Source organism: Asterias amurensis, chromosome 17 (assembly GCF_032118995.1).
Source record: "Asterias amurensis chromosome 17, ASM3211899v1".
NCBI lineage: Eukaryota > Metazoa > Echinodermata > Asteroidea > Forcipulatida > Asteriidae > Asterias > Asterias amurensis.
The window spans coordinates 2,914,295-2,935,608 of record NC_092664.1 but is presented as its reverse complement, the minus strand read 5'-3'; the positions used below and the strand labels follow the sequence as shown (position 1 = coordinate 2,935,608).

Genomic DNA, 21,314 nt, shown 5'->3' with positions numbered 1-21,314 from the left:
TATTCTTTTTTGATATTCTATTTCTAATTGATGCACTGCTGTTTGCTGCTTGCTTGAGTCATTTTATGGTAGCCACAAAAATCAAGTCTTAAAAATGTTTAAAGGTTTCAAAAATAAATTCCAGAGCTGTTTTTTCTCCTGTTTAAACAAACAAAAACAAAAAAACAAGACTTTCTCTTCGGTTGTTTACTATGAAAGACTTTAGATTTGCGCTTAATTTCATCACAGAGCGTAGACATCATTATTGGTTTTGTACCAATCATTTCTTTTGCATATAACTTGTGTATTACCCTTACAATGAAACCTGCAGTTTAAACAGTTTCAAAAAATCCCTTATTTGAACCCTTCTTCTTTACTCTGATCCTCTTTTTATCTCAGGCCTTGCTCCTCATCTTGGATGCCCATAACCATGGTAACTCAAGACCCATAAGATCCTACTCAGTCTCAGACTCCCAGGGTAGATGCTGAAGACTCTGGCAGTGAAGCTCTGAAGACACTACAGGGAGAGTTGAAGATGTACACGAAACAGGAAGCTCACAATGAGAGGTAAGCGATAGTCAGCATTTACTGTCAATGTTATTTCATGTTGACATCTCTCGTCACAGACTAACAGATCTTCTTGTTTGTCACAGATGTTTTTATTCATAGCCAATAAATTTTTGTTTGTCTTTGACACATTTGATGAGGGAAACTTCTCAAACAAAAACAAACTGAGAAGGTTATTATGAGGTATCTGACTGCATGGCGTGATAAAAACCTTTTTCAGGTGTACTCGTCTTCTACTGTTAGTAGTTGGTAACTGGTAAACATCATGAAAATGTAAGATTTTAGAGAAATATTAAAAAAACTTCCCAAAGTCCTGTTAATAGAAAATGAAAACTCTGAATGTGGAGGACAGAGTTCACAGTGTTGTTAGCTTCTATTTGCTATGAAATGTTTGACTAAGTGCATCACCCTCGGGCTCTGGTGTTTCTGATCCTCAGAGTGTTGATTTGAGTCCTAGTCTTGTGACTTGTGTCATTAAAGCAAGTCACATAACTATTGATGGATCGGTTTTGGGGATAAAATGTAGAGACGTATGTACTGTGTGTGGTGGTGGTGGTGGTTTTTTTTTTTGGGGGGGGGGTCATGGAATATGGAAGCAAACAGATAGCACTTAGATAATGTTGGCCACAAGTCAAGTTTCTACAGCTTCAGCTTGGAGCAGGATCTTTGGACTGTAATGGTAGTATTTTGTTTGTTAAGTAAGCCGAGTACAGCTAGACAGCAGTTTTAAAACAGTATAACGAAGCAAACCTTAAATTAACCACGTCTTTTGTCGCGAGTTTTGATTTTGATCTTACTTCTTGTTTAAAGGATCTGTATTTGTTTTGGTAATGACTCTAATAGATTAATGGCAATAAAAACTTACAACAAAAAGTACAGCTGCTTTGGATAGTGTAATGCATTTTGAGAATTGTTTCATATTGGGAATTGAAATAATATTTGAATAATATTGATATATATTCCTCAGGTCTATTCTTTCTTCTCATAACTGTAAATGGTTTCAACTTTATGAAGAACTTTGGCCCCGTTTTGAGCAGATAATCCCTCACGCTGTGTGTGAGCTGACTGTGTAACGGCTTGAGTGCACAGCCACCAGCACATGCCCACCACATATTCTGCAAAAAACACCCCTACATGTAATTACTAAATGTAGTAATCCAGCCACGTCAAGTGATTTTCGAGTCAAAGAAATGCACAAAATTCCACGATTCAAATATACCTTATCACATTAAAAACGCTACATTGTTGAACCAAAATGCTTCTAAGATATAAATTTATTGTTGAGGCATAAAAAACGATGGGTTAAAATAGCAAAAAGCTTTGCCAAATGACGTGTTCTGCATCCGATTAAACGATGTTTGTGCTTCGCGGGGTTTGAAGAGGTCTAGCTTTCCGCCACATAACGCAGTATCCATATGGCTCGTAGTCCAGACTCTGGGATTGCAATCTCTCTAACGGACTTCATGATTTGACACAATAAGTGCCCCCTTTTCCAGTCCACCAACCACAAAACATGTTAAATGGATGAAAAGCTTATTTTATCTAGTTTTATAAACAGTCCGACTTCTGGTTGTGCGAGATTGCTAGCGAGTTTGCCGTTGAATTAGTGGGACAACCCCCGCGAAAAATGACAAAATGTGGTGTGACCTCCAAAGGAAACTGATTATTTTAGTAAAAATGCATCTTTTTCAACCAAAAAGTGCCCCTCTTGACTGGCTCCTATTTATATAAAAAGTGTACTGTTTTGAAAGAGGAATATATATACTATACGATGCCGAGCGACTTTGTAAGTTTAACAAAATCACTTTTCTTAAACTGATGAAAATGTCTCCCAAGTGTGTGAATTTGAAGGGAATTTCCCGTGTTGAAAGGGTCGCCGGGAAAGGCGTTGAGCAGATGCACACTAGTTCTTCATAAGGTTGCCCTACATAAAGGAGTGTGATTATACAAACTGTAAATCCTGTTAAATGTGACACAATGTACAATGTATGTTCCTGAGATTTGGTTTTCCAATCAAAATGGCATTTAAAGGCACTGGACTCTACTGTTAAATAACTCAAAATAATTGCTAGCATAAAAACTTTCTTGGTAACGAGCAATGGAGAGCTGTTGATGGTATATGTAAACATGTTGAGAAACGGCTCCCTCTGAAGCAACTTCTCACTAAAACATTTTAATTGAATTTGAGACCTGAGCAGCTGGGTTCTTGCATTCAAGCATCTGAAAGGGCACAACTTGTGTGCATGCTTTCTATCATCTCTTGCAACTTCCATGACCAATTGAGTTCAAATGTTCACAGTTTTTTTTTTTTTTATTCATATGTTGAGATACACCTAATGAGAAGACTGGTCTTTGACAATTACCAAATGTGTCCAGTGCCTTTAAGAATGAAAAACATGTACATGTCAGTACAGGGCAATGTATACTGTGCACTAGAGCTACTTGCTGTTACAGTCAAAGATCAGACAAACAACCATTTATAATGATCAATGGCCAGATTATCAGTTTATTGGAGTATGGCTGCTGATAATGAACTTGGACTATAAATACAAAAACAGTTTGAAGTACATCTAGGTCTGTTATCAGGTACTGTACATACATGACGTACAGTGAATGGTGGTAAATAGCTGTACTCTTTGAAATGCTGACATAGTCAGATTTGTTTCTGCATTTTGAGATACGTTTCTGTAAGCGAGCAAAAAGAGGTGAACTATTATTTTAATTTATTTTATTTTTGGGGGGAGGGGGCACTGGATGTCGAAAAACCTCAAAAAGCGAGCACTGAAAGAGTTAACTAGATAAGACTTCAGAAGTTTAACTCAATATGAAAATGATTTCAATAAGAACTTCAAAGTGTTTTTTTTTCCATTTAATCTAATCTTAACAATTGTTAATAAAATAAAAATTAGTAATTACTTGCAAAAGTATAATGTCACTCCATTACCATAAACCATTTCTTGTACTGAATAGGAACGACAAGAAAAGAAAGACTTAAGAAAACCTTACTTTACATATTAAATTTAAAGTAAAATAGAACTTTAAAAATCCACTGTAATAAAAACTGCAAAAAATAATCACAAAGACTACATGTACATCTGTACATGTAAGACTTAAAGGAACTGGAAACGTTTGCTAAAATCAAAGACCACGATTCCCACTTGTGTATTCCACCGTGTGCATGAAATAACAAATCTCAGAAATATGGACTCAATTGGTCATTGAAGTTGCAAGGAAATAAACCAGCGAAAAAACACCCATGTTGCACAAATGCGTGCTTTCAGATGCCTGAAAAAGGCTTCATTCCTGAAATCTTTCTAAGCTTCAACCATTTTAGTGAGTCATAACTTTCTTCTCAAAAATATGTTTCTTCTGAGGGAGTCGTTTCTCACAATGTTTTATGCTATCAACATCTCCCCGGTGCTTGTTAAGAAAGTGTGCATTTTAGTAATAACCAAACATGTCCAGTGCCTTTTAAAAGAAACTAAACTCAACAACATTTAAAACACAATTTATATGGTTCTGCTTTACAAATCTGAATTTTTTCTTTTTTAAAGGGAAGGTACACATTTGGTAATTACTCAAGACAAACATTAACTTAAAAACTGACTTGGTAACGAGCATTGGAGAGATGTTGATAGTATAAAACAGTGTGGGAAACGACTCCCTCCGAAGTAACGTAGTTTTTGAGAAAAAGGTAATTTCTCTCTAAAATAACAAAAGACTTCTAGCTAGAAGTCTTTTATTATTATCTGAAAGCACACAAATTCGTCCAACAAGGGTGTTTTTTCTTTGATACATGTAGTTGTATCATGTTTGCTTTGCCCAATAACCAAGTATCAACATCCAAATTTACAAATCCATCAGTAAAGTTTTACTGCATGGAACTCTTCATGCCATGAATGGCGGTGCAGTTTATAAGAATGCTTGCTGTCTTAATTAGGTGTTCGGGCCAACAGCCCGAAACACCTCTTATTTTTTTTTTTTTTTATTTTTTTTTTCTTCATACTTCTTCTTCTTCTTCTTCTTCTCCACGTCCCTTGTCCGCTAACAAAAGCGCCTTTCCCAAATTCGTATGAACTTGAAACTTCACACATAGTTAGCGATTTATTAGGAGAAGAAACCGTGTGAGTTACGTCATGATGAAGTCATCAATTCTTGAGTTATGAATATTCAAAGTTTATTAATTAAAAAAATCATAACTTTTGATCTACATGAGGGATTCTTACAATCGAAACATCATCGGAATCGTCATTGTAAACTCCGTAAACGCCTCACAGACATGACCCCATTTTGATGTTGTCTTCCGGCTCAAAAGAGAGGTTGAAAATTTCAAAATTCACGTCTAAAGAACAACGTAAATCCCCATTGGTATGTGCATAAACATTGCACGTAGGCATACACACAATGTGTAGTGTATTAGCGGTGCAGCAGAGCACGCTCCAGTGATCATCCATTCTGCTTATTAGCGGCGATTGTCCGCTAAAAAAATCACACTTCCCAAGCACATATAAAATTGAAACTTTACACATAGTTAGATATGTATAAGGAGAAGAAACCGTTTGAGTTATGTCACGATGACGTCATCAATTCTTGAGTTATGAATTTTCAAAGTTTATTATTTCAAAAAATCATAACTTTTGATCTACATGATGGGTTGTTACAATCGACACATTATCGGAAAGTTCGTTAAAAACTCCGTAAATGCCTCGCAGACGTGATCCCATTTTGATCTCGTCTTCTGGTTCAAAATCGAGTTTGAAAATTCTCAATTTCTTGTATAAAGAACTACGAAATTTCCCCATTGGTTGTGCGTAACACTTGTGGCGTACACGTGTAGTGTATTAGGTATAATTTATTTGGTGGCATGCTGCCAAGTTTGTTGTACTCTGTACCATAGCGTGATATGCATAGAGCTATATAGCTATGCAGAACGCTGCGAAAACGATTTCATTTCAATCTTCAGCGTCAAATTGTTCAAATGTTACCCTTCTGATTGCTTAGTGGTCAATGTGGAATTGAAGACGAAGTTTCGCTGAGATGGCCACCTACTTCAGTGATTCATGGGACTTTTAATTATGTGAGAAAACAACCGTACAAAATGACGAACATTGGTCATGTTTTGGTTAAACACCGAGAAGAATAGAGACGTTACATCGATCGACCACTCCCCCCGGGTGAAGGGCGTTTTGGGCCCACGGAATTCACGTCAGTATTACGATATTTATTACTTCTTGAACTTAGCATAATCATGAATTGTTTTGATTATTTGTTAAAACAACTATCCAAGTTATTTTGAGTTAAATATTTTGAAGAAAAAAAATCTTTGAAATAACATAAGCCCTTTCAAACTTTCTCTAGTAGGAAAGGACGTTACGTAAACTAATCTATTTCTACCTCCATGCACAGACAAAGATGTTACAATACAAAACATTCAAAGAAAACAGAATGGTTAAAGCATAAGGCCCAAGCAATTAGGAGTGGTCTTGCTAAAATAAACTGCCGGATTAAAGAAAACTTTAGTACAAACAAATCAATAAAACAATCCAGATTTTCATCTTCTTCTTCTCTTCGTCCCTTGTCCTCGAACAAAAGCACACTTCCCAAACTCGCATGAACTTGAAACTTTGCATATAGTTAGATATGCATTAGGAGTGGAATAATGTGTTAGTTAGGTCATGATGACGTCATCCATTCATGAGTAATAAAAATTCAAATTATTATTTCAAAAAATCATTATTTTTCATCCACTTTTTTTTTTACTTCTTTTTTAAAATATTATCAATAGAGCGCAAAAAAGCTTCATGAAGAATAGTCTTCGTTCAAGGCGGTTAAAACATACATGCCCCTTACAGTCTTTTCTTCAGTTGTCAGTCGATATTTCCTAAGTTAATATTTCCTAAACTACATAAGCTATTTTGACAATCTGTACATCATATGAAAGGGCTTTACGTACTTGACAGAAATGGATATGTTGGTGAACTTTCGTTGACCTTTTGACTTGTTTAAACGGGAAGAGACTGTGAAATGATTTGAAAGGGCGTAGTTTATTGTCTTTTAGGTCGAAATAAACATCCTTTGATGCTTTACCATCACACCATACAAGTCTGGCAAAGGTCTGGTTTAAAACAAATATTACCGATGACGTCACCAAACATACACTTTTACTAGATGACGTAATCACGTGGTTTTGACAGTTTTTGTAATTTGAATCATTTATTACAAATCTTGAGAACAAAGCAAGGTGTAATATTTGTTTGTTAATCCAGGCTTTTACTCCCGGAAACCGAACACCTTGAGTTTGTTCACAAACTCTCAATCTCTAGTGTATTTTTAAGTTTGTTCGGCCAACTCAAAAATACCTTGTCCGCTAACAAAAGCACCTTTTCCAAACTCGTATGAACTTGAAACTTCACACATAGATAGGTATTTATTAGGAGAGGAAACCGTTTAAGTTACGTCATGATGACGTCAACCGTTCTTGAATGATGGTCATTCAAAGTTGTTTATTAATATAAAATCATTACTTCTGATCTACACAGGGGATTCTTATAATCAATACATCATCGGAATCATCATTCGAAACTCCGTAAACGTCTCCCTCGCAGACATAATCTCATTTTGACCTTGTCTTACGGTTCAAAAGTAAGCATTTGTATATTTTCTTGGCCTAAGAGTTTATGCCTAACGCAGCATACCCCTCGTGTCTATAGCTTGTTCAAACTTGTTTACACATATACGCCAGTGCCATATGTGCGTGCACATGGCGTGATTTTCCATTGACTGGCAAAAGGTACGGAGCTCCAGGAGTGCCATCCGACATATCGAGTTACCGACATACGCTATCTCATCAAGACGACTTATTTCGTGGAATCAGTTACTTGCCGACATATTATTTTGCTAAGTCGACTTATTCAAAACAATCAGTTGACTTAACATTATAATTTATTTCACCAAGTCGACTTAGATAAAATGGTAAGTCGACTTACTGACATAATTTATCTCACCAAGTCGACTTACAGTAACTAATTAAAAAGTTTACTTATACACAGCCTGCACACGTTACAACGTGTGCGTAGTGAGATTGCGCGTTAGGGCCCGCGTGATCGCTAATAATGTGGGGGCGTTTATCGTGCCTGGGATGAAGAAGAATAACCACAATCTAAGACTTGAATCAAGTCTACACCTCATCCAACTCCGATTGTATTAGTCAATTCAGGCATCCTCTTCAATTTTATTTTATGTAACAAGCAAAACTATTAATTTACTGATTTTATTAAAAAAGGGTTAATGGCTGCTAGCAAACTGCTTCCAACTAACATTACATGTTGTACATGTACTAGCAAAATAGTGTTTCTGTCGTCACGTTTTCACCCTACTAAACGGCTACGTGAGAAAAATGAGACAATAAATCATGAATTCAGTTCAAAAGAATAAAACTTTGTTTTCGTCATATTATTCATCAAACTATAAGCCTTTATACTTTAAAATCTTCTGGTGTATTTAAACTAGCTGATGTCTCAGCCATGGGATTTTGGTGTGTTTAGTGCTAGATTCCTCGCTCCCCAACCAAAGTGACTACAAAACGTCTCTAATGGATAACAATGGTATATTTCGACATGGGTTTTTTCCAGCAAGAGTTGTGGGGCCCAAATTCTCTAGTATTTATTTTGCCTATTTTGTTTATCTGTTATATATGGTTAAGTTTTATTTTACGCTAACTGTTTTTGTGTTTGTTTTTCCTGTAATTTTGAATTGTTTTGCCTCTACATAAGATTACACCCATTAAATAGAATTGTTTACATTGCTTTATTCGTTAGAAAAAAAAGGGGGGGGGTCCGTACTCGTTAAGGTTTGCTTTTTATGGGCCCCTCCATCCCCTACATGTGTTTTGCATTGAGTTTTAGTTTTTTGGTGTTCGGGTAACAGCCTGAACAACTCTTTGTTATTGTTCGGTTTTATCTTTTTGGGGGTTTTTCTTCTTCCTCTCGCAGTCGATTGTTCGAAGAAAAAGCATAGATGCGAAGCTTGCATTATTAAGTTGAAACTTTGCACACCTGTAGACAATAACCAGTAGATGATGCAAAAGTTGTTACGTCACGATGACGTCATCAGTTGACGAGATACCCTAACTCAAAGTTTATTATTTCAAAAAATCATAACTTTTGATCTACATGAGTGATTTTTACAATCAATACAACATCGGAAAGGTCAACAAAAACTCTGTAAACGCCTCGCAGACATGACCCCTTTTTGATCTTGTCTTCTGGTTCAAAATCAAGGTTGAAAATTCTAAAATTCATGAGGGATTTTTACAATCAATACATCATCGGAAAGGGCATTAAAAACTCTGTAAACGCCTCACAGACATGACCCCATTTTGATCTTGTCTTCTGGCTCAAAAGAGAGGTTGAAAATTTCAAAATTCACGTCTAAAGAACAACGTACATCCCCCGTTGGTATGTGCATAAACATTACACTTAGGCATACATACAACGTGCAATGTATTAGCTGTGCGGGAGAGTCACGCTCCAGTGATCATCCATAGAGCGCGAAAAAGCTTCCAAAAAAACGTCGTCGTTAAAAACCCCTAAAGGCATCTAATACTACATTTCAACCCTACTTAATAGTTAAAGGCGTTTGCAGTTCATATTTAGTGACAATGTTCGCAAAATCATGATACGAGAATTATCTCGCCGGATCATAATCCCCTCTGTTGATACAAAGACATGTAAACCCTCGCATAATGCCTTGTGTCTCATGGCCTAGTGGTCATCATCAGTCGCGCTTACATCTGAGTCTTCCTTCAAGGCGGTTAACCTTTTGACCTTGTCTTCTGGTTCAAACCAATTTTATTGTATATTATTTTTTTCTCCTATAAATAGCTTCGTTTTTAGTCTTTTTTCAAGGCGTTTTCAACCAACACTTCTTTTCCGGTTAGTTAGTTTCTTCTTCAGTCGTCATTATGCATAAGGCTCCAACCACATAAGCTATTTTGACAATCTATACATCATATGAAAGGGCTTTAAGTACGTACGTTGTCTGTTTTCAAGGCGTTTTCAACAAACTTTTCCCTTCCGGTTAGTTAGTCTCTTCTCCAGTCGTCATTATTCATCAGTTCACATTTCCTCGACCACATAAGCTATTTTGACAATCTATACATCATATGAAAGGCCCTCACGTACTTCACAAAAATGGGTATGTTGGTGACCTTCTCTTGACCTTTTGACCTTTTTAAACCGGAAGTGCCTGTAAAATGCTTTGAAGAGGCATTATTTAAAGGCTTTTAGGTTGAAACGACACTTGTTGATGCTTTACCTTAAAACTATTTCACATCGAGAAAACTGTTTAGTTTTGATTTCTTTGCAATTTGACGAGCTATCAACAACACTTTTTTCATTGATTCAAACACTGACCTAACAATAGCCGAACACCTAGTGTTTGTTTTTACAAACACTATATCTAGGTTTTTTTTTTTTTGGGGGGGGGGGTTCTTATTCTTCTTCTCGTCGATTGTCCGCAAGAAAAAGCATAGATGCGAAGCTTGCATTAAGTTGAAACTTTGCACACAGGTAGACGATAACCAGTAGATGATACAAAAGTTGTTACGTCACGATGACGTCATCAGTTGACGAGATACACTCATTCAAAGTTTATTATTTCAAAAAATCATAACTTTAGATCTACATAAAGGATTTTTACAATCAATACATCATCGGAAAGGGCATTAAAAACTCCGTAAACGCCTCACAGACATGACCCATTTTGATTTTGTCTTCCGGCTCAAAAGAGAGGTTGAAAATTTCAAAATTCATGTATAAAGAACTACAATTCCCCATTGATTGCGCGTAAAGATTTTACGATTACATGTACACGTACTTTGTCACCACGTGTAAGCATGCGGTGCGTTGCAGTCACCACGTGTAAGTATGCGGTGCATTGAGGAGCATAACCACGCTCTGCACCACGTGTTGATCGTTTTAGTCTGCGTTCGAGGCGTTCTCAACACAATGTCAATTTTCTTCAAAAGTAATTACTTGGTTTTATCTACGACTATACTGCGTTGATAGCACCGGTTCTCGTCCGGTCACTGAGGTTAAGCAAAATCGGGCCCAGTCAGTATTTCGATGGGAGACCACGTGGCGACCAAAATTTGTACTATTTATTTTTGTATTTAATTTTTTTTTTCTCCTATAAATAGCATCGTTTTAAGTCTGTTTTCAAGGCGTTTTCAACATACATTTCCCTTCCGGTTAGTTAGTCTCTTCTCCAGTCGTCATTATGCATTAAGCTCCTAAATCCTCAACCACAAAAGCTAATTTGACAATCTATACATCATATAAAAGGGCTTTACGTATGTAGTCTGTTTTCAAGGTGTTTTCAACAAACACTTCCCTTCCGGTTAGTTAGTCTCTTCTCCAGTCGTCATTATGCATAGTTCCTATGTCCTAAACCACAAAAGCTATTTTGACAATCTGTACATGAAATGAAAGGGCTCTACGTACGTAGTCTGTTTTCAAGGCTTTTCAACAAACATTTCCCTTCCGGTTAGTTAGTCTCTTCTCCAGTCGTCATTACTCATCAGTTCACATTTCCTCAACCACAAAAGCTATTTTGACAATCTATACATCATATGAAAGGGCTTTACGTACGTAGTCTGTTTTCAAGGCGTTTTCAACAAACATTTCCCTTCCGGTTAGTTAGTCTCTTCTCCAGTCGCCATTATTCATCAGTTCACGTTTCCTCAAATACAAAAGCTTTTTTGACAATCTATACATCATATGAAAGGCCTCACGTATTCCACAAAAATGGGTATGTTGGTGACCTTCTCTTGACTTTTTGACCTTTTTAAACTGGAAGAGCCTGTAAAATGCTTTGAAAAGGCAGTATTTAAAGGCTTTTAGGTTGAAATGTACACTTTTTGATGCTTTTTCCATAAAATTATTACACATCGAGAAAACTGTTTGGTTTTGATTTCTTTGTAATTTGACGAGCTATTAACAATACTTGTTTCATTTATTCAAACACTGACCCAACAATAGCCGAACACCTAGTGTTTGTTTCTACAAACACTATATCTAGTTTTTGTTTTTGTTTTTTTTCTTATTCTTCTCGCTGTCGATTGTCCGCAAGAAAAAGCATAGACGCGAAGCTTGCATTAAGTTGAAATTTTGCACACCGGTAGACAATAACCAGTAGATGATGTAAAAGTTGTTACGTCACGATGACGTCATCAGTTGACGAGATACACTAATTCAAAGTTTATTATTTCAAAAAATCATAACTTTTGATCTACATGAGGGATTTTTACAATCAATACATCATCGGAAAGAGCATTGAAAACTCCGTAAACGCCTCACAGACATGACCCCATTTTTATTTTGTCTTCTGGTTCAAAATCGAGGTTGAAAATTCTAAAATTCATGTATAAAGAACTACAAAATTCCCCCATTGATTGCGCGTAAAGATTTTACAATTACATGTACATGTACTTTGTCACCACGTGTAAGTATGCGGTGCACTGCGGTCACCACGTGTAAGTATGCGGTGCATTGAGGAGCATAGCCGCGCTCTGCACCACGTGTTGATCGTTTTATCTACGACCATACTGCGTTAATAACACCGGTCACTAAAGTTAAGCAAAATCGGGCCCAGTCAGTATTTGATGGGAGACCACTTGGCGACCAAAATTTGTACTATTTATTTTTGTATTTAATTTCTTTTTCTCCTATAAATAGCTTCGCTTTAGTCTGTTTTCAAGGCGTTTTCAACAAAGATTTCCCTACCGGTTAGTTAGTCTTTTCTCCAGTCGTTATTATGCATAAGCTCCTAATATCCTCAACCACACAAGCTATTTTGACAATCTATACATCATATGAAAGGGCTTTACGTACGTAGTCTGTTTTCAAGGTGTTTTCAACAAACATTTCCCTTTCGGTTAGTTAGTCTCTTCTCCAGTCGTCATTATGCACAAGTTCATATGTCCTCAACCACACAAGCTATGTTTACAATCTATACATCATATGAAAGGGCTTTACGTACGTAGTCTGTTTTCAAGGTGTTTTCAACAAACATTTCCCTTTCGGTTAGTTAGTCTCTTCTCCAGTCGTCATTATGCATAAGTTCATATGTCCTCAACCACACAAGCTATGTTGACAATCTATACATCATATGAAAGGGATTTACGTACGTAGTCTGTTTTCAAGGTGTATTCAACAAACATTTCCCTTTCGGTTAGTTAGTCTCTTCTCCAGTCGTCATTATGCATAAGTTCCTATGTCCTCAACCACAAAAGCTATTTTGACAATCTATACATCATATGAAAGGGCTTTACGTACGTAGTCTGTTTTCAAGGCGTTTTCAACAAACATTTCCCGTCTGGTTAGTTAGTCTCTTCTCCAGTCGCCATTATTTATCAGTTTACGTTTCCTCAAACACAAAATCTATTTTGACAATCTATACATCATATGAAAGGGCCTCACGTATTCCACAAAAATGGGTATGTTGGTGACCTTCTCTTGACTTGTTGACCTTTTTAATCTGGAAGTTAGTCTCGTCTCCAGTCGTCATTATGCATAAGCTCCTATATCCTCAACCACACAAGCTATTTTGACAATCTATACATCATATGAAAGGGCTTAACGTACGTAGTCTGTTTTTAAGGTGTTTTCAACAAACATTTCCTTTTCGGTTAGTTAGTCTAATCTCCAGTCGTCATTGTGCATAAGTTCCTATGTCCTCATCCACACAAGCTATTTTGACAATCTATACATCATATGAAAGGGCTTTACGTACGTAGTCTGTTTTCAAGGTGTTTTCAACAAACATTTCCCTTTTGGTTAGTTAGTCTCTTCTCCAGTCGCCATTATTCATCAGTTCACGTTTTCTCAAACACAAAAGCTATTTTGACAATCTATACATCATATGAAAGGGCCTCACGTATTCCACAAAAATGGGTATGTTGGTGACCTTCTCTTGACTTTTTGACCTTTTTAAACTGGAAGAGCCTGTAAAATGCTTTGAAAAGGCAGTTTTTAAAGGCTTTTAGGTTGAACTGTACACTTTTTGAAGCTTTTTCCATAAAATTATTACACATCGAGAAAACTGTTTGGTTTTGATTTCTTTGTAATTTGACGAGCTATTAACAATACTTGTTTCATTTATTCAAACACTGACCCAACAATAGCGGAACACCTAGTGTTTGTTTCTACAAACACTATATCTAGTGTTTTTTTATTTTTTTTTTTTTTTGCACTGTTCCCCTAAAATAACAAATTGGTTCATAAAATTAATCTTGGGGTTGTTCCTGAAAAAAAATGTGGAATCCTGAACCCAAGAAGTGAAGTACAATAATGTTTCTTTCATGTTTTGTTGTCACATATGATAGCATATCTGGTGAGTGAAATGATATTTTCGCAATATGCTGTTATTATTTATTAGTTTCATGTTGTCAAATGCTTACTTCAGCTTGAATGTTATTCTGGTCCAGCATAATGTTTGTTATTGTCTTTACTCATGCTGATAGATTTGAACTGATTTGTCTGTAGCCACAACCAGATCACCAGCAGGTGTGAATGTGAGACCATTGAGAGCAGCACAATCCTTGATGATACATCCGATGTACTTGCCATCAGGACTGTAATGATGGATCTCACCTGATGATGAGTAGTGTCCTGTCCTTACAGCGACATAGATGCTACCATCCTTGTCACAACACACACCAAGAGGCCACCCAGCCTGATTGATATCTACTGTGAATACCATTCCACCATTGTAGGTTATTGATACTAACTTTCTGCTTTTCCAGGTGGTGTAGATAAGTCTCTGTTTGTAGGTAGTCAAGTATCTACCAATCCCTGGAGCAGGCAGCGTTCTGATGATGGATCCATCTGGTTTGTGTAGAGACATCTCTACCTTGGTATAATAACCCACTGCTATCAGATTGTTGTCATCCACTGCAATACATGATGGTCTACTGCCTGGATTGAACTGATGGAGGAGCTGATAATTCCTGTTGAAGATCTTGACTGTTCTATTATCTAAAACAATGAGCTCATCATTCTTATCCACAGACACACTGATTGGTCCGGTAAGACCTTGGATTGGTAGTTCTTGTGAGACAACATAGGATTGAGGGTTGCTCTCTGCTGGTATTTTAATCAAGCTGGTATTATCCCTAAGTGCCACAACAATAACTCTATTAGAGTATGCAGCAACATCCCATGCATCAATCTTCACCATCTGTTGTGTCATGTTCTTGTATTTACTCATTTCTGTTTTTAATGTCCACTTATCTTTTTTGAAGAATTTCATGAATTGAAATGTTGGCTTTTTAGCCTGAGCAGAAGTTGCTGATTGTACTTGTTGTTCATCTTTCAGTACCAGTCTCCCTAGTGAGTTCTGGCCTTCTTTAAAGTCCATATAACTCAACCCATCTGGTACTTTTGTTGATTTCTTCTCTCTGTATACTTTGAGGTCTTGTAAGAGTTGTTCAATCTGATGTACAATCTTGATCTGTTGATCCATGAGTTGATTTACCTCATCCTGCTTGTGCTCTGCTTTGTTTATCTCTTTGCTGTTTGTAGCTCGTGCAGTTTCCATTGTCTTGACTCTGTCTTTATAAATCTGTTCTGCCTCTTGCATCAGTTTCTGCTTCTCCTCTCTGATCCTGGCAGCCTCTTTGGCAATCTCCTCATCAGCCTTCTTGGTGATTTTCTCTTTGGTAGCAGCAAACATAAAGTCTAGTGTCTTACGGGACATGTCTATTTCTTGAATAGCAATGTTGTAGGTTTTTATTCTCTGTCTTAATTCTGCTACAAGTTCTGTGGCGCTTTGTTTGCATTTGTCTGAAGCTTCATTAATTTCAATCAGAGAATGAGATTGATGGTCTTTTGAAATGCAAGTTGTGCATATCAACTTTTTGCAACTGTTACAAAACATAATCAGATCTTTGTCAGTATGCTTGCTACATTTGGTAACAAATTCTTTTTCAAGAAGTTGTTTCAGTTGGGTTTCCTGTTTTTCAAAAGCTTCTATCAAAGAAAGTGTTTTAAAGTCTGCTTTCAGACCGTCAATGTCATTTTGTTTTAACAGAGTTTCCTGTCTACACACTGGACATGAAAGCCTTGTAGTACTTGGACCCTTCTCTCTGAGTTGTTGAAGGCATTTATGACAAAATGAATGAGAACACTCCAGTAGTTTGGGTTGCTTGAAGCGTCCACTGCAAATTGGACATTCAAGATGACCCTGACTTATCTCTGCTAGCAGTGACTGAGCTGTTACATTGGATGCCATTCTGATTGGAAGTATTTGCTGAAATGTTGAGCTGTGAATTAAAAGAGAAGCCTAGCTTTAATAGTTCATTGTTTTATTGTAGACTTGATTACATCTATAGTCATATTCTACTCGTCATTAGAGGATGGTAGCTTTGGTTGAGAGCCAATACACTTTTGACAGAACAAGCACAGTAGTCCTGTGTTTTTTAATTGAACATCAGTGAAGCATATTACCTCACTGTGTATAATCTTGAACAAAGAAAATTCTTGAAGTGCTGACTTTGATTCTGATGCAACTTATTTCAGATCTACTGAGTAAAGGCATTAATGAAGTAAGCTTTATTTCATACCTATAAAGACAAATGAATCTAATCTTCTCTTGCGCTTGGTCAAATTAATAAAAAAGTGTTACCTTCAAAAAGGGAATAAAAGAGTAGCGATGATTTTTTAAACGGCTATTAAAACCGGCAGGGTCGTGGCAGTATGCTAAGCAGGGTCGTGGCAGTGGGCTAACGGCCCGAGCGGAAGACGAGAGCCTTTATCGCACGGCCACAATCATGCAATGTTTTAAATGGCTGTTTAAGAATGAGTCACTACTCTTTTATTCTCATTCATAAATGCCTTTTTGGTTAACAGGCGTAATAAAGTAAAACTTATCCGTTTGCCGACGTCCTTGAGCTCATTTTTATGATTAAGATTTCTCGTTTTCCTTTCACACACTGCGTGGCCACAGCGTCCGCAACGCCCGTAACGAGAATTGTCTTGCACCAAGCCTAGCGTGTAGTATTCGAAAACAAACGGTTATAAACAGAGCTCCAGCTATTTATTATCAATTGTTTAAACACCCCCTTGTGACGCGCTCTCCACCAATAGGAATAGTGAAACTGTCTGAGGTTTTTATGAATGCAAATTAACTTGGGTCAGGAAGTTTGTACTTATTTTTTGATTCTGGTCTTGTTAAAAGAAACGTTGGTCCTGAAAACATTTTAAGCTCCAAATTAAAGTCTTGGTCATCAGTCAACCATTTATACAATCACTGTTTACAAAACAAGACATGCTTGTAAAATATTGCAACTATGTAACTTTGTTTATTTTCTTCTTATACATTTTATAAATGGATACTTTTTTTTCTTCAATTTTCCAAAGAGGCAATTCAAGCATATTTGTTTACCCGTACATGCCTTACTGTGTATAGGCCTTTTTGCCTACAGGTGACCTCAATCCTCCAATATCATTCTATCTTATGTCACTCTATTCCTAATGGTTTGGGCTTGGATAAGATTGGGGTGTCATGCTAGTGGGGAAGATAGAAGACTTGACTCAAGTCCCAATCCCGTGCCACTCTCAGAAAACTATTGTTTTGTGATGCTATGCATTCCCCAACCTGTTCTGCACTCGGGACAGGGACTTGACGATGCCGCAGTTGCCTGATATGTAAATGTATTCACTTATGAAAATATAACATTGCTGCGTTATACGTATTGTCCAATCAAACACTTTCAAAAAGAAGACTTGAACGCTCATTTGAAATCAAGGTAGTAAGCTGTAACATACATTTGGGTCGGTATTGTTTGCAAAATTTGAACCTCAAATATTTGGGAAGTGCAATTCATCAACTTAAATTACCCACACCCCTTGCCTGCTGATGAGTTTGCCCGCCCCACGCGCACGCCGCGTCTAGACGCGTGCACTTACAATGTCTTGCACTGTGATGTCACAGAGTTTAATGAATATTTTACCGACGGAGCAGCGCTTCCTCACTCATTGTTTTTGTTTTGTTTTGTACATTTGGGGAGATTTTTCGATAACAACGTGCATAGTAAGAAACGACCTCGTCAAGTCCCATTCTCTGGACCACAATAGCTACATTTTGACTGCGGGCCACCTGCAGGCTCATGCTTAGGGACCTCTCGCACGAGAACGGGACTTGAATCAAGTCTAGGCTGATAGGGACTTGGGGGTAATTGTGCCATTGATGATCCAAGCATATAATATAGCACATGTCATGAATAACGCTTTAAAAAAACCTGGTCCAGTTCTTACATGAACCATCCCCCCTAATATTTCACTCAGTCATAGAGTGGGAACTCATTAATGGTTTTCAATGGTTCTTAACGTATAAGTCCCATCTACGGATGGACCAAGGAGTTCTGCCAGACATGTGGCTGAAACAAACGGTTCTAACAGACCTGGCAGCCTTGCTCTGTACATGTATGCTTGGCAGGTACCAACACTTGGCCCCTGATAACTGCATCGCATGCACCACACACCAGCGTTCTCCACAGGATTATTTTTTTTCTGGGTGCACAACCAATCATGCATGATTGTTAAATTGCAGAAACGATTCCCACAGTATCGTCAAATTGCACAAGTTATTCCAGCACAATATGCCGATTGCACAAACTGTTTTTGCATGATCGGGGACTGTGCAAACTATTCCTGCAAGATCGGCTGATTGCTCAAACATTTTTATGCAAACCATATCTAACCATTTTATAACCACTAATCCCAAACTAAAATCCCATTTTGTGCATGATCGCCCGCCTGCTTCTACCTACTGGGAATAAAAGTTTCAGATTTGTGTCTTTATATATTTCTTGTAATTCTGCTCTCTGATTGGCAGTCTTGCTCTTTGTTTAACATTCATAGAAATATCAATTGGACACAAGGTTCCATCCATTGGCTAAAATTGTAGTCAGGTTGCCTTCCGACACAATAACAAATGCAGGCGAAATGCCATTACAAAATAGCTGACTTCTGGGTACCAATCGCTGCACATTTTTTTATACCAAAGATTGATCTTTAATAAATACTAGCGTGTGATTTCAAGGCGCTCTTAAATGGGGTTTTGTGTTCATCGTAAGTAATTTAAGGGACTTTTTGTCCAAGTACTGACAATTTTGCCAATCAGCAAGATGACTAAAGTTGTTCAATGATCTAAAAATTAGACTGGTATTGGCCATTTTCAGACAAGCGGCTGTTATTAACTGATGCACTGTGGCTGAAAAACCAGGCAATCCAAAAAGCTGCTTATGATGGTCCTCGTGTTGGCTTTTACTCAACATGTAAGCATAACAAACTTGGTAACAGGCAGTAAAGAGTCTCTGAAAGAGGTAATTTCTCTCTCAAATATTAAAAGACTTCAAGCCGCAAGGTCTGAAAGCGCACAAATTTGTGCAACAAGGTATCTTTTCTTTCATTATTTCATTAATTTTGGATGTCAACTTCCCCAGATTTGTTATTTAATGTATATATTCTAAAAATACTGGTCTTTCACAATTTCCAAAGGTGTCCGGGCCTTTAAACATACTTAGACAAGCATGAAGTAATAAACCACAGGGGAAACTTACTGGCATCTTGCCTTAATTTTCAGGCTAGATAGTTTAGTTGTGAAAGACTGCCACTTTAAACCAGAGGTTGTATCTTTATGTCCCGCTCTTGTAAATTGTTCTTTAATCGACCCAAATTCTTTGAAAATTACCCAGTATTCCCTGTGGTTTATTACTTTACAGTTTAAATAAATTGTCATAAATTTAGCACGCACGCAACATTAAACATAACGTCACACGCTCCTCAGTGCGCCATGAAAATTCAATCAATTTCCGGCCGTATCCAGAAATCGTCTGATAACTGTCGGTGTGATTAATTTCTTGTGTTACAAGTTGAGTTTATTTTGTAGAGGATGAAATTATCTTTTGAATGATTTTCACAGTTGTTTTGTTTGACTCACAAATTTCAAGCTTTCAGGTTGGAACTATAAGAGAGATCAACAAAAATTTGAAAACACTGTTTGCGTATCAAGTGAAGGTTAGTTTACGTGGAAAGTTGTGCACACAAGTTCTCTCAACTTTACTGTTGTCCAACACAGAGAAAAAGCACCCACTCATACATGCGTTGTTTGATCGTGAAATGACTTTTGACCTTTGAACCTTACGTCATTTTTTCTTATGTGAACCATGTGCTGTTTTTAGACTGTTGTCATCTTGAAATCTCGCTCTATCTACGGCTGTTTGCTGCGTTATAATAGCATCATTATAACTCGAATAACACCATGTCAAACTGCGCGGGCGCCAGCGGGCGGTATGCGTGGTAATACGCAGGGCGCCTCCGGGCGGTATGCGGGCAAAAGGGTTAAGGTGATCCCTTTGCTGCAGCTTCCCAGGTTGGTTATAAACTGAGATTTGATCCTTGGCTATACCGCAGTTACAGGTTGGATGGCTTCTGACTGGCGGCGCTAAATTTCAAAAAGGCCTTTTAATCTGGTTCCCTACATGTACAAAATAAAAAATTTATAATTCCAAATATTACTTACTAGTATTTGACAGAAGAATATAGCATGAAACACAGCAAAAAAATGTTAAAGTTGAAGAGGAAATTCCAGCAATGATCTGTTTGATGTTGGCGCAACACAATGAATGATGTCACACTGTATTTTCATAGAGTTACATAGCTCATACATGTAGTTAAACTTTGGAACAACAAGCCCCTACTTATTACTGTTATGTGAAAATTCCAGTTTCTTTATTTAGCTCTTGTATGTAGCAGTGTTCTGGTTAATGTACAATTCTACTGATACTGTACTTAGCGCATATTTACACACTGAAATGATATCAATCTGAAAGTTCTTGGTGTCTGTGACCCCTACATGTTCATTACTGGGACCCAGTGACTAATCAATAACAGGTTGTTGAACATTGGACCAAAGCATACTGCAACACTTGTCTGGTTTTGGATTCAGACGTCAACAAACAAAACTATTTCTTTTGAAACTTTATTCCATTTTTACCCATCTAGGATGACTGATTCTAATGCATATTACTGAAAATAAAAAAGGTTTTTGTAAGTCAAACTTTGTTTTATTTGTTTTAGTCATTGAACCACAGGCTTTCATTATTCTTTTTTGATATTCTATTTCTGATCGATGCACTGCTGTTTGCTGCTTGCTTGAGTTATTTTAAGGTAGCCACAAAAGTCAAGTATTAAAAATGTTTAAAGGTTTCAAAAATAAATTCCAGAGCTGTTTAAACAAACAAAAACAAAAAACAAGACTTTCTCTTCGGTTGTTTACTATGAAAGACTTTGCGCTTTGCGCTTAATTTCATCACAGAGCGTAGACATCATTATTGTTTTGTACAAATCATTTCTTTTGCATGTAATTAGTGTATTACCCATACATGTACATGCACATTCACAATGAAACCTGCAGTTTAAACAGTTTAAAAAAATCCCTTATTTGAACCTTTCTTCTTTACTCTGATCTTCTTTTATCTCAGGCTTTGCTCCTCATCTTGGATGCCCATAACCATGGTAACCCTAGACCCATAAGATCCTACTCAGTCTCAGACTCCCAGGGTAGATGCTGAAGACTCTGGCAGTGAAGCTCTGAAGACACTACAGGGAGAGTTGAAGATGTTCAAGAAACAGAAAGCTCACAATGAGAGGTAAGCGATAGTCAGCATTTACTGTCAATGTTTATTTCATGCTGACATCTCTCCT

General features: G+C 37.2%; 2 protein-coding genes across 2 annotated transcripts in view; one reads left to right on the top strand and one right to left on the bottom strand.

The window, feature by feature from the left end:
- LOC139949514 (uncharacterized) overlaps positions 1-21,314 on the top strand; it is a 266,216-nt gene that overhangs the window by 229,554 nt on the left and 15,348 nt on the right. Inside the window, exons 10-11 of the transcript XR_011787552.1 lie at positions 379-546; positions 21,092-21,259. The gene's annotated coding sequence lies outside the window, so the exon portion shown is untranslated. The remainder of the gene's footprint in view (positions 1-378; positions 547-21,091; positions 21,260-21,314) is intronic.
- On the bottom strand, positions 12,760-20,215 carry LOC139949501 (uncharacterized). Its single transcript, XM_071947867.1, has 2 exons — positions 20,131-20,215; positions 12,760-15,868 (listed from the first exon to the last, which is right to left on the bottom strand). The coding sequence occupies exons 1-2, from the start codon at positions 20,154-20,156 to the stop codon at positions 14,053-14,055; spliced, it is 1,842 nt and encodes a 613-aa protein (XP_071803968.1). The 5' UTR covers positions 20,157-20,215; the 3' UTR covers positions 12,760-14,052.